Genomic DNA, 14,951 nt, shown 5'->3' on the forward strand with positions numbered 1-14,951 from the left:
TGATATTTATAATATTAATACAGTATATATTTTATGCAGGGCTGTTGGGGGACCGGGGGTGGAGCGGACTCCTTTTGCCTTTCTTTTTTTTTATGAATAAAATACGTACAATGCTTATTTAAAAAAGTAGTTTTAAAGATTTTTAAAATATTTTATTAGTATACAGATCCGGGTCGAATAGTTCGGCTCCCGAAGCACCATCCCACCTTCGCCCTTTAGTAAAAATAGCATTAATTTATATGGATAGGAACTACAATTGGCCCCTAAGTTCTCTCCGAGCTCGGGGAATATCCCCAGATTCCCATCTCGACGGATCCATATGTATATTAATTAATAAATAAACTGTCAGATGACAAAGGATAAAATGATACGCAACAGAAATGGCTTGTTTTGTAAGGAAACAAAACACAACAAGTAAAGATCAGGGAAAATAACATTGTATGAATAATATTTTTGCCGTTCTAAGCCTCTCATTCGTCGGTAAAAAGAATATTTTCTTTGATGAAAGCGCAGTAGATGGACAAAAAGAATCGAATTTCTCTTCATACTGTGTAAGCTATTGTTTAGTTTTGTTTTTGTAATTTTAGCTTTTGCTGTGCAGAAATTTACGAGTTTGTTTAAAAAGAGAAAGCCTTCCTCAAAAATGTAAAATTCTTCAAGAAGTATGGCTGGTATGATAAAAATATAAAATAATAGTGGTAATTTAATTGGTTTAAAATTTTCTTACAGTATAATTAAATTTTACTATATTTTCTTTTTGTGCCTTTAAAGATAGGCTATTGTAAAGCAAGAACCTTGACCTTGAGTTCCTCTGAGACTCAAGAATACCCATATGGCCCATATTGGTAAGCAAACTTTTTGACAAATATGAGAACTCTTAATAAGAATGCAATTTTTATGAAAAAAAAAACTATATATATATATATACTGATGTATATACATGCATAGTAGAATCTGCTTACTGTAATCAGACATTGTATTGTTATCAGAGATCTAATAGGCATATCCCTACTTTGCAGGTATGTAATGATATCACATGACCTTACGTACAGTACACGTGAAGCAAAGATGAGCCTATGGGTAGCCCGCTATCAGGGGTACTCTGCGAGCTAGTATTAAGATCAGTCATCTAATATCTCAATTAGCATATCTTAATAACATATAAGTTAAAATACATTCACACTGTTTACTGTAATTAGAGTTTTGATTATAATCATTTTCAGGTAAATAGGCATTTTTAAGCTGTTATTTTTTTTACCATTTTATATGATAGCCACTGTTAAAGATGACAGTATATAAAGCAGACAAGTAAAAAAATTAATTTTTATAATTAATAAATCCCCAAGATACTCACTGTATTTTTTAATTGTTTTGATACTCTTTTTGTGTCAGACTGAATGAAATCAGAATTTCTATTATTTGTCATATATCAAGATATTATCAATCATCAAATATCCTAAAATGAATATACATTAAGCAGTTTCTTGTTACACATGAAAACTAATTGGTATGTATTTGGTATACAATTAGTACATATGTATCAGATATTTCCGTAAATAAGTCCATGAGTTATTTCTGGATACTAGATTATTTTATTTATTTAGATTTACCACCAACACAATTTCAGTAGACAGCTTTTAAGCCAGTTTCAGAGAGAATGTTTTTCTTGTAGGTTAAAGAATCTAGAGAATCAGAAAATAATGATGATGACAGAATAATATCTAAGTATTGGAATGAAAAAAAAACAAATTATGTCATTTCCAACTGAAAAATCATAATTTTTAAGAAATAATTTTCCAAAAGCAAACCTAGGTATACTTTTATCATCAATGTTTTGTACCAAAATCACTTAGATCTCATAATTAACACCAGGACTTCATTTTTTTACTGTCATTGTTAGCAAGTATTAATAATAGGTTTGTGTTTGTTTAGTTAAGCTACAACACAACACTTGGGCAATCTGCCTAGGGGAAATGCCTCCTGGAGTCTTTTTAAAGGTAACTGGCCTCTATTCAGGAATTACAGACATGGAGAAAACCCAGAAAATTCCACATGGCCAGCCCATCCTGGCAACGTGCAAACCTATGCCAAATGGCAGGCCATAGGTTTATGTAAACTTTTCTTGTTGACAGATATAAAAAGCTTATACACACACTTTTAGTTGAGTAGCTTGTTTCTTCCATTTCACTGCAGAGCTTAACAAAACAATATATGTACTTAAATCACACTGTACATACTAAATACATCTTACTACAATTAGTATGACAGAACAAGACTTTATGATCATTCTATAAAACATTATTTGCTTTATATAGTTTTCTTTACATAAAACTTTTAAAAAACATATACATACTCAATTATAAAATGTCAATTTGTTTATGCTATTTTAAAATGTAACCAATTATCAATGACTATTATCATCACTTACACCATTGATTAATAATACAATCACTTAACTAACACTGGTCTTTTTAGCTAAATCAATCATAGATGGTCATCAAATATAAGCAAAAAAAAAAAAAAAAAAAACTATTTTTAATTTGTTCTATGTCTATATAATATGAAAGCTGTTAAAAGAATTAAGATACAAAACTGGAAGATGTTTAAATGTAATTACAAATGAATAATCATTTGTAATTGCACGAGTTTGCTTATAATTCTGATGTGTGGAGGAATTATCTGATAATGAATTTCATAAATTTGGACTTTTAATACTACTAATAAAATGTACAATACTAATTTATTTAGATTATTATTGGTAATTACAATTATACTTCTTCAAAAATGATATAAAGTTTAAGTTTTTTTACATTATTACATGATATCAAAGACAAAATTTACAGAAATTTAATAGATTGATTAGGCGATATCATTTACATAACTGTGTTTGATTCTTTACACCTTTAACACTGCAAATAACAAAGATTCAGCAGTATTACAAACATGTATTAAATACATGTGTTTACTGTTGTGATAAATGGAATATTATGCACTGAAAAAGATAAAGAATTATTTCACTTATCACAAGCAGTAATCACAGATAGAGATGATAATTTTAAAGTGCATTGATTTCAATCTATCAAAATATTTTTACATTTATTATAATACAAATAATTATTTCCAAATTTTTACTACCCCATCTCTTGAAGCTGAAAGTAAAAAATTCTGCGTTGTTTGTATCATACTTATATCACTAATGCAATCGTGATGTCCAACAGCCGGAGTATCTGGATATTTCCAAGGAGGATCTTCGTTACTTGATGGTCTAGATCTGCCATGTGTTTCCTGTATTACTTCTGTTCCGTCTATTAAACGAGACATGTAACTAACAAATGTAGTATTTGGAGGATCATGAGCAGATCCTGCAATTATGTAAGAATCTGCTGCATAATCAATATCCCAATATCTGATTTTCATATCTGATCCTGCAGTTATTAAAAATATGCCTCTGTCGGTATTTCCTACATACATGGAGTAGGTAGCATGTTTTGAATGTAATGATTGGGAAAGTGGTGGCATACTACTAGCCCAAAGAGTTGATGTTCGAGCTCCACTTTCCAGATCCCACAATGACACTTCATTATTTCCTTGAACGGCTGAAAATGCCGATGAATGAAGATGTGGATGAAGTAAAAGACGACGAACTCGAGCTCCAGTGGGATGAACAATTGTTGTTATTGGAAGTCTGAAACGTAAATCCCAACAAACAAGATGCCCACTTGCTGTTCCTAATAATAACCAACAATGTTGAGTATCAACACAAAACGAGGTAATTAAGCCTTGTTTTGTGTTATTGTCTAACTTCCATGCAGTTCCAGGAGATCGAAGATCCCATCCAACAACTGATCCATACACAGTTGCATAGGCAAGAACAGACTGAAGACCTGCATCCAAATAATGCATATCGACAACAGATCCTTCTTCTTGAGGATCTAAATTTCTAGAAGTTAGAAGACATGTTTTTTGAAAACTTTGTTCTATTTTAAATACATGTATATTTCCATTATCAGAAGATGCTGCCAAAGATTGTAAATTTTGACAAACAGTCATACAAGTTAATTTACCTCCTAAACGATTGTAAGTATGACGCGAACGATTAACTACGCTTCTTTTCTCCATGTATGCACAATCCCATATTTTAACAGATCCATCCGAGGAACATGTTGCAAATAAAGAAGTATCTGGAATCACTTGTAATCTATTCACTGCACCTTGATGTTCATGAAGATGTGCAGCTAGAATTCCTTTAGGTCTCCACTTTTGTAAAGATGGCTTAGGTTCTCTGTTTATATCTTCACTATATAATCTAACAGCTTCATCTCTGATGTTTTGTTCTTGTTTATGACAAATTAATACCAATAATTCATCTCTGCATGGAGCACAGTGATGACTTTTTAAAGTTGAATCTGAAGTAGAACTTGATTTAACAGAACTTATTCCACTGGATGCTGTCGAGTTTATCAATAATGGCTGTGATCCATTAAAATCAGTAGAATCTTGAATTAGCGATTTTGATGTTGAAATCAGTTTTTGTGTTTGTAAATTGGTAGAAGTATCAGGAATCTGAGGCTGTAATTTTGGAGAAAGTGGTGGTTCATTTGTACCAAACATATGCTGCCATTCCTCATTCATCATTACATTAGGAGAATCTAAGCTCGCTCCTTTCTTCTTTCCAGCACTTTTAACTGGCAAAGCAACTTGAGTTTCAATATCTCTTCTTGGTCTTTCAAGATTAATTACGTTTAAGGGAACATTAAATTTTGAATCAGAAAGATCTATAATTCCATTTTCTTCTTTACCAGTAATTCCACGAGGATCAACCATGGTATTATGATTTTTATGCATTTTTAATAAATGTTCTTTCATAACTAGAATTTTTTCTTCTACTTCTTCTGTCATTCCATCAGACTGTAGTCTGCGATAGACAGCTTTTAAAGATGGGTCCATATCTCCGTAAGATGGCTGATGTCCCGAACGAGCAATGCTGCGAGAAATCTGACGTGCTCGCAAACTCTCTAATAAAGTTGGCAATAAAGGAAGTTTGATCAAATAATCGTACATTGAACGAAAAAGTGGTTCATTCAAGGCATTTAAGAGAACAACTTCTTGATCTATTTGTATAATTGTGTATTTAAGGAATGGTTGTAATAATGGCATTAACTTACATTGAATATCTGCTAAATTCAGCAGTTTAGAAACAGCACATATAAATCCTACTGTTCCATGACGAATCCATAAATTAGGCTGGAAAAGTAAAGGAACAGTTTCTCCAACTAAGTCATAGAGCATTTGTTTTTGCATCAATCCTAACTCTGTTAAATCTGTCATTGCATGAAGTGCTTTACTTATTACAAATTCTTCTGAATCAGCTAATCCTTGCTGTAGTAATGGTTTTAAAATAGGACAGCACTGCCATCCAACATAAGCAGCTACACCAACAATAGCATCAAAAAATGCTCCTCTAAGATGTCTATCTTCTTTATCATTTAGAAATGTGATCATATGAGATAACAGAACATCATTAGCTTTCTGTCTTCCAAAAAACACACAGAGACGTGTTATTCCTCTTTCTAAAAGAGTCTGCTTGATAATATTATCTGGATCACTCAACAATGTTGAAACACTTTGCTGAATCATCTCTTGTAATGCTTGAAGTTCTGATCCATATGTTCCATAATGATGATGAGCTTGAAAATATGTATTTTCAGTATTTGACTGTTCTGTTTCAGTTTGTTCGGTTTCCAGATGAGTCATTTCTAAAAATCTTAATGCAGTTTCTGCCAATTCTGCAATGTTTTCAGCATATGCTACTCTTACTAAAACAGCTTCATCTTGAGTTATCCTTGCTAAATTTGGCAAAATATATTCTGGGAACACATTAGCATCACTCCTCGGAATACTTTTCACTTGAGTAAGACAATGAGTTAAAGTTTGTAGTGAAGCAATACGAACTCTAGGATAGCAATCATTTGATAGATATATCATATATGGTAATAAACGATCTAAAATAATATCAGGACTTAAATATGGTGATATGTAATGCAATATTTCCAAAGCATTCAGTTTAGCAGTACAATGTTTGAGAGCACGTAAACACGAAGTAATAAGAGAAACTATTATAATAATACCTTCACTGATCTCGTTATAATCTTTAGCTTCATCACTCAACTGAAGAGCTTTTAAAATTGTTTTAGTATCTCTTTTAATTATTGCAATCTTTTCATCCGGAGATAATACCGGAGATGATGCAAATTTTTCCATATAACCTTTCAGAAACGAATAAAAATATTCAGGAAATGCTTTGCCTCTCTGCTGTTCCAAATATTCATCCGCACTCAATCGCTTACCAGAATCTTTTTGAATCATGTGTCGAACTAATTCTCTTATATACACATCATCTATTTTTTCTAACACTTTCCAAGGACTATATTCTCCGCTATGATAAGCCAACAACTGAGAAAAATCGAACGGCGGATGCCCTTCGGTAAATAACTCGGTCAACACGCATCCGAGCGAAAATATATCCATTGATGGCGTGATATCTCCCTTTTTAATCTCCTCTTCTGGCAAAACCATGTTGACAGAACTATGATGGACAATTCCTTCAGAATTTAAAGTCTTTACGAATCTCTCGGGAGCGATGTAGCACGTCCTCCTCCGGGACGTATCGAAAAAGTACGAGAAGTCTGCGGGATTATCCTCGGGTAAGTACGTCGGTTTAAAACTAGCAAAGTCGGTCAGCAACACCCAATTCCATCCGGTAACCATTATGTTTTCGAGCTTGATGTCTCCGTGGCACACGCCCACTCCGTGACAGTGGCTTAGAGCGCAGAATAGCTGAAATGCAATCCATCTTTTTTCGATAGCATTTAGGAATGGTCGAGTACTGATACGATCGTACAAATTGTCTTTAACGTACTGTCGAACTAAAATTCCAGCCTTTTCAGTTAGCATTGCTCTCTGAAACGGTAAGCAGTTAGGTGCATTGATCAGCAAGGATCTAATTTCCTCCAGTCGATCTCGATGATTTCGTAAAGGAAGCGAGGGATCGTGAATAGCAAATACTTTAACCACAGTCAAACCTTCCTTATGTCGTGTTTTTGCTACTTTAAAAAACCTCGTGCTTCCTAAATTGGAATCGTAAGTAAAATCGGGAAGTTCGGTTAAATAGTGTTCGACTGGATAAATTTGAGAGGGAGCGATTCCCGCCAACTGATTGCCCATTTTTGTAATATACAATTTTATTATAAATCACATCACTATAAGCAAAGAACTGCCTACCACCATCCAACCAGCGACATCTATCGACAATACTTATAGTCTGATTACTTCGAACCAAATTCCATATAAATAGCCCAAATATCTAATATTAAATGCAAACTTTCGACGTTTAAATACTGTTTAAATAAAAAATAAATATTATATAAATTTTCATATAAAAATAAAAAATATAATATTTTAATAAATTTCGTGTTTTTTTTTAAAATCGAAAATAACAATTCGATAGCCATCAATGAGGTCATAGAACATAAGATCGTCTCATACGGCTATTTTAGGAACATCCTCCCAGAATCCGATTTCCAAGCCACTGCTTCACAATCTGCGAATTTTATTTTATTCGCCAGTACTTTCAGTGCATATGTTTAAAAATTAAACCCGTTGTTATTTATTGTATTATCAATTTTGATGTAAACGAATCAGCTCTTTTTCTACTAAAACTGTTTTCAACTCTAATCAGCGAAAACGTCACATCTGGTAGCAATTGCTCAGCGCGCTTGATGAATAAAAGAACTCGGAGGGTAGTTAAACAAGAATAGAAAACTTTCAAAACTTTTAAAATAATAAATTTTCCTTCACCGGCTTGACATTCTGTAGTCCTTGCTCATTCTATAGAAAATATATACAAATTATGTGTGAAGATACAATGAGCTTTAGTAATTAACATAGTATAATTACTACATTAATTGTACTACAGTACTTCTTTAAAGAAAAATGATGCATTAAACACTGTCCTTTCTTCATAGAAAGCTACGGTTTACCATTAATTATTTTAAATTCTAAATTTAATCGGGATTTATAAACAATTCAATTAAATAAGATTGCTTTTCTATGAAGGAAATAAAATAAATTGTGATAACAATAGAAAAATTTATACCTTCTTCTTCTTCTTCAATGCTGCCGAATGGCAGCATTGAAGAAGAAGAAGAATTCGAATATATAGAATATATAGAAGAAGAATATTGTATCGTTAAAAAATAATTTTTAACGATACAATAGTCTCAATTATTATTATAAAAATTTTTGTTAGGCTTAAAATCGACGAAAATTCAACACGAAGCGGCACGCAACGGAGAAAAAGTTCAACATCGGATAGGTTAATATATTTGTTCGTACATAATCGTTTATTCGAAAAATCAGTTATACAAACACCCCATTCCTCAATTGATTCGGATAAACGATGCTCTAATGTATTAAAGACAATAATTTTATTTACAGTCAAACCTGTTTTTACGCGGTCTTTTTTTTGTGCGATTTTTTATTTGTGCGGTATAGTTGGCGACTAGTCTCGTGCAATTTGTCATGTCTCACGTTGACTTATTATAGCTAAATAAACTTATTATAGCATAAATGAACTTATTATAGTAATATTATTGCATGAATATGCAAAAAATGAAATAATTTATTTTTTAAGTCAACAACTTTTAACAACTTTTTTTAAGTCAACAATTTTTTGTCCAGGTGGTGTTTTACCACCGGGACAAAAATATGTAAAACAGACGATAGACGAAACGATGCAGTCAAGTGCTGACATCTGTTGTCAATAAATTCTATTTCGTACGGTTTTGAGTTCTTTTCTATGTGAGACTTTTTTTTATGCGGACCCTATTAACCGCATTAAAAAATATTTTTTTAATTGTGTTGTGTTGCGAAAACTATTTTTTATAGCCACTCGTGAAGTTTCGTGCGATTTTTTTTATGCGTTTTTTTTAATGCGGTCTTTATCCACCGCATAAAAACAGGTTTGACTTTATATCAACAATTAGTTTATTATAAAAACACTAGAAATAAAACAAAATTATTGGGGAAACACACGTCATACTTTAAAAGTGAGAAAACATAGGTGGCGCTGTTCAGACCGTGTCGGAGTTTGAACGTTTAACATGTGGGTAAGCACGTGGGTCATATGGTGTGACAGAATAGGTGTATACTAACGGTAAGTGTTCTATTGATATTTATACTTATTCGAATAGAAAAACAATTAATGAAAGTAACAATTTTAAAATTTAAAGATATATTTATAACGGAAAGAGATTTTCAGAATTACTATTGTGTAAAAAAATAACATAAAGGCTGTACTGTTCTCGTCCTAACGGTCAAAGTTTACCGTGGTAGTTCTCCCAATGGCGGGCGCTTCGGTTACGTTGGGGATACTATAAATCAGTGATTCTCAAAGTGGGGGTCGTGAAAAATATTTGGGGGGTCGCTGAAAAATTGATTCTAGATCAATTTTTTCGAATATTTTATAAATTTACTTATGGGTTCATGTTTAGAAATAATAGAAATAAAAACTATATAAAATAATTATTACTTAAATAAATTGCACATATAAATAATAAAAAGAATATAAATATTTAAATACGAGCTTAACCCCCTCCCTCCGGGATGTTTTTCGACACATACTCATTCTTCGGGGGTCTTTTGAAATTTTTAAGTGCAGAAGGGGGGGTCGCGGTCCAATAAAATTTTATATTATTCAGAAGCAATGTTGGGCCGCACACTGCTCAAATTGTTGCCGCGCGGGCGAGCAAGCACACTGATTTGAATTGTTTACTTAATTTCTCACTGTCTGCAACATGATTATTGCTACGTATATTTCGATTAAATACATTAAATCATTGACAAAAGATAATATTTTGTGTGTAAGTATGTTTTAAAATAAATTTTAATCTCTACTTTATAATTAATTTTTATAGGAAAAAATAAGGTTTTATATACGGTATATATGCTCAGAAAAATTTTTTGCTCAGAATCTGCTCAGCAAAAATTTTTTTGCTCAGAGAAGTATATGTTCCGCTCATCTGCGAAAAAAATTAAAGGGAACATTGTTCAGAAGCAGTATTGTCGGTCAAAAGTTAAGTTTCAACCAATCTGTCAAAGTTTCGTCGGCACTTGTGCAGTTTAGGGGTACGGCTGTTTGAAAAGTTTTCTTCGAGTCAAATTAGGCCGCGACTCCACTAGCCGTAAAACAGCCGTAAAACCCCTCACCGTAAAAGCTTTTAATCACGTGACCTATTTGCGTTTGCGCTCGGATTGCGGTGGAGGTCCGGCTAGCGAAGCTTTTTACGTCGACAAGTACTATTACGGTGTATACGTGATATATAGATATAAAGACGACAATTATATTCTACGAGTTTTCTCTATACTATAATTACAAATATAGTAAAAGTAATATCTTTACTTTCTTATATTGACTTTTATTATTATATTATTAAGATAATATACAGCATTTATAAGCTTAGCTTTTTTATTATATACTCCTCTAAATTGAAGGATTTTCCTTTGGCCGTTCATATCGCGTGTTTTAGACATCCATTATTATAATCGGGATACCTCTTGTCGTAGATACATGAATACTTTCGGATGTTTTCGATAAATCTTTCTAGATCTTCTAGAGTAGCCACGAGAGAACGTACACAAAAGCTCGTTTTCCGCCATTTTCGCACCGTGTCACGATGACCTAGATTTAACTGACTTCTGATTGGTGGATGGTACCGGTTTACGGTCGTATTCACTTCGAAAGTTGAACACTGCTCAACTCGCTTTTACGTTGGTTTTACGACCTGCTCAGGCGTAAAATATCATGGTCACGTGATTAAAAGCTTTTACGGCGAGGAGTTTTACGGCCCTTTTACGGCTAGTGGAGTCGCGGCCTTAGTCTAGAATCGATTAATTTTATGGAAGAAAACTTTTCAAACAGCCGTACCCCCTAAACTGCGCAAGTGCCGTTTCGTCGATTGCTTCCGGCACAACTTCCGATTGTATATCGACTGATGGTGACTTAGCGCATTCGCAGTTAGTCAATTCTCTGTATCCCTACCGTAAAAGTTTGATCAATCCAAACTTTTCTTACGGAATGCGGTACGACCATACGGATACGATACGGAGTTTATAACCATCAGTGGCGTGCCGTGACATTTGATGATAGGGAAGCTGTTTCTGTAAGAAGCCGACTTTCAGGGGCAATCAATTAATTGCGCGTCAGGGCCCGTTCGTATTCGTTTGTTCGATAAGCCATAAAAACCGTATACTTCTTTAAATGTATTTTTAATAGATTATCTGACGTACTTAATAAAAAACAGAGGTAATTATATTGAACTTTCTTATTAGATTCAATAAATTCCCTGTGCCCTCTAAATGCCAATTCTTGCTTTGAGAAAAAACATATAACATCCATTAATTTAGATATATCTATTAATCGTAATTATCTTGTTATAATTTTCAATATTTATTTTATATTGTCTACCAATGTTAAATTCTATTCTATTTTGATTTCCAAATTGCTTCAATTTTACGAAAGAATCGTCAGTCGTCACAAATTTTATCGTCAAAATGTCGAAATTTTTTGTTGGCGTATTTATATTTAATTTAGTCATCGGTCTTTCTCTTTTAATAATGTTTTCTTTTTCATTATACGGTCTCGAGCCAAAACTTTTTTAAAATAAATTTTTTAATCACTAGCCATGACATAAGGGCTAAAATTAAAATTATAAAAGAAAACTTACTTGGTAAAGGTATTGCTTTATTTTATCGACACCAACGTTTTTTTTTAATTATATTTATAATAGAGACATACATGCTAGACATGTCCAAAACACATCGAATATATGAAGGGCAACTCATTTAAAAAACGCTATAAACAAAAAATCATAGGACTACTTACCGACTGTGCACCGCCATCGCTTTAGCTTGTTTTGGTCGTGGAGCTACACATTGGAGGGCGGACGCGCACACAGCGTGTCACGTGACCTGGATTCGACGTCAGTCGCTCACGTGACTACAGCTCTGACGCGTTTCCGGACAACTTTTTCTTGTGGCGGAAGAATTCGTTCTGTTTGCACTATACCTCGCAGGCGTCACGTGATAGAGTAAAGACACCCTACGGTGCCCACATTAATAGCGGTGCTTCGCTGGGCTGCTGTTTGTAGACATTTGCGAACGACGGTGAAAAAAAAGAGACGCCCGTAATATCGTGATCTATAATTTTAAAATATGCGTTTTTAGAGAGAAAATTTAAAAGATGGGTTCCAATAGCATCCAAAGTAGCTGCGAAAAAAACTCGAGACGACACTTATATATATTGACGCGCGTTTTCACAACTTGTAAATTTTCATTCATAAAACTACATAATGAACACAAAAACCCGCGTGGACAGCCCGCGGACCAGTTTGACGAACTTTGCTTAGTTACGCTTCCGTAACACCGTAACATTCTATAACGAAATTCACAAGCTAAGGTTTGACAACGACGATTTATTTTTCGAGATTAACTTGTTAAAAAGAGAACAATCAAATTACTTTAAAATTCAGATTAAATGTTTATAACTATAAATTTATAAACACGTGTGTTTTACATAGCCTAACTAATCCTTTAAATTTAAAAATGTAAAGTTATATAACAATAATTTATATGTAAGATGTGGATCAATAGGCTACTACATAAAGACTTTTCTGTTTGGTAATGTTTTACTTAAAAACAACAGACGCAACACGCGTCAGAGCGAAGTTCTCACACCCAGTTTTTTTTTTCATTCCAATACCTCGCGGACCAATACTTTTGTGAATTAAAATAAAAGTAATGATAAGGCGGATCACAGTTTGAGTACGTCCAGTTAGACCGCCAGCGACTTTCTTTTAATTTCTTTTATGAATCGCATATTATAAAATAAGTTATAGTTATCATATACAAATCAATTTATGATTGATAATGTTAAAATGAAAGATGTATAAATGAAATAAAAAATGACAACATCCTGAATATCGTGTAATTCCTATTCGACTGATATAATAAGTCTAGTTTAGAACGTGGAAAAGAATATGCCGACAATAAAACTATTTCGTTACTAAACGGTACACCTTTATATTTCACCTAAACAAGGTAAAAGTAATAGGAATAAAAAATCTAACCATGGACTAGCCCAATGAATATTGTAATTAATATCTTAGTTTGGTAAGATACAGCTTCACTCACGGGAACAATGCGTAACGAAATTTCATATCGGTGATCGAAAAAATTACAATTTTGGCTAGGAAAAGGTGGAAGGAGTAAAACTCACATTTTTATTTAAATATCGTAAATTAGCAAAGTAATTAAAAACTATTTCAAACATGTATTAAGTGGCAGACAATACACGACTCGAACGTAAGAAGTTACACGATACTGTTTGTTATAATCGTGCCGTCAAACCAAGAAAGCCAAATCAAGATGCCTTTCCTATTAGTTCAAAATCAAAATACGTATATGATACTTTTTTATTTCAAAGGATGACAATGACGAAGAGAAATGACTCGTCAACACAGAATTATTTTTAAAAGAGCGTCTTTTTAAAAACACGTTATTTTATAAAGTTTAGTTATTTAAAATGCGCAATGTAGATCTTTCTCGCTAGACTTATTATACCATCAATTAGAAACAGGACAAGCTTTAGAAAATCACATTTTTTCCCCTAGAGTATGCATTTTTCGAACTTCGAGTCCCTTATCAACTCTGTCATGTAACTGTTTAGTTGCACTGTTACAAAATTTGTAAAATTTTTTAACTTACATGGTTATGAGAAGCACAGAAATGGTGACGATTGATAAAATACAGATGATAATTATTAATTTATAGGTATTTGCTATCGCAATAGTTAAAATGTTAATGATTTACAAGAACAAACATGCGCACGAGAATTACGTTTTTCTGTTATTCAGAAGTTAACTAAAATCCCATTCGAGGTCTTGCCTAAACGCATTCCTAAGCTTGTAAATAAAATTATTTTTATAAAATTTGACCATATGGGAAGTGTTTAATGTGAACGTTATATTGTAATTTATCTTCGATCGTTAAGTATACAGTATTTGTTGTCAGTTAATTCTTTGATGAAATTGGTATCAGAATATTGCGGGTGTAACTCGTAATAATAATATCGTCTGCTTGGATTAATTAAAATATTTTCTTTTGAAATTATTTGGAAAAATAATTTGTTTTCTTACACCCCATAGCTACCTGTCAATCTTCATTACAGACTCTTTATAACGTTTGAGTGGAATCCTTTGAAGGTCCACTGACAGTTTTACAAGTTTTGGGAATTTGAACTCGATTTTATTGTATATTTATTTATTTATATTACCATGTTCTTCCTTTTTGTTTTTATTTTTTATTTTTGTCCGTTACTAATGGTTTGAATTTTTTCAAATAATTGTATTCTTTTAATGGAACGATAATGTTCCTTTTTTCGAAAGTTAAAACCTGAAGATGGCTTCTTGAGTAAGCCGAAAACGTTAGTTTTCTCAATAAAATTATCTCAGCTATAAGTAAAGGTGTTGTTTTGTGAATTAGGTTATTTTCTACAACTTTTGCATGTGAATAGTTTTTCGTAATGAATTTAGTAAGAATTAAAACAAGAAACCGGCTAGCAGACACATCGAAAATAATTTAAAACTAGCAGTGACTAATATTTAACCAAACATTTCTGATATATAACGTTTACATCATTTCTAGAAGCTAAATTAAGTACAGTATATGTTTATTTATTTGTTTATTTAACTAAACGACATTATGGCCATTGGCCTTTTCCAAGTGTCGACAAAAATACATATACAGAAAATAAACAATCAACAAACAAAAAAAGAACAACAAAAATAAATAATACACAAAATTAGACATCGTTCAATTTTTTAACAACTTGTTTA

At 32.6% G+C, this 14,951-nt stretch overlaps 1 protein-coding gene across 1 annotated transcript; it reads right to left on the reverse strand.

The window, feature by feature from the left end:
* Positions 1–2,690: 2,690 nt before the first annotated feature.
* Vps15 (vacuolar protein sorting 15) lies at positions 2,691–7,348 on the reverse strand. Its single transcript, XM_067282636.1, has one exon. The coding sequence runs from the start codon at positions 7,222–7,224 to the stop codon at positions 3,115–3,117; it is 4,110 nt and encodes a 1,369-aa protein (XP_067138737.1). The 5' UTR covers positions 7,225–7,348; the 3' UTR covers positions 2,691–3,114.
* Between the last annotated feature and the right edge of the window lie 7,603 nt (positions 7,349–14,951).

Source organism: Centruroides vittatus, unplaced genomic scaffold (genome assembly GCF_030686945.1).
Source record: "Centruroides vittatus isolate TY-2023 unplaced genomic scaffold, ASM3068694v2 contig_962, whole genome shotgun sequence".
Lineage (NCBI taxonomy): Eukaryota > Metazoa > Arthropoda > Arachnida > Scorpiones > Buthidae > Centruroides > Centruroides vittatus.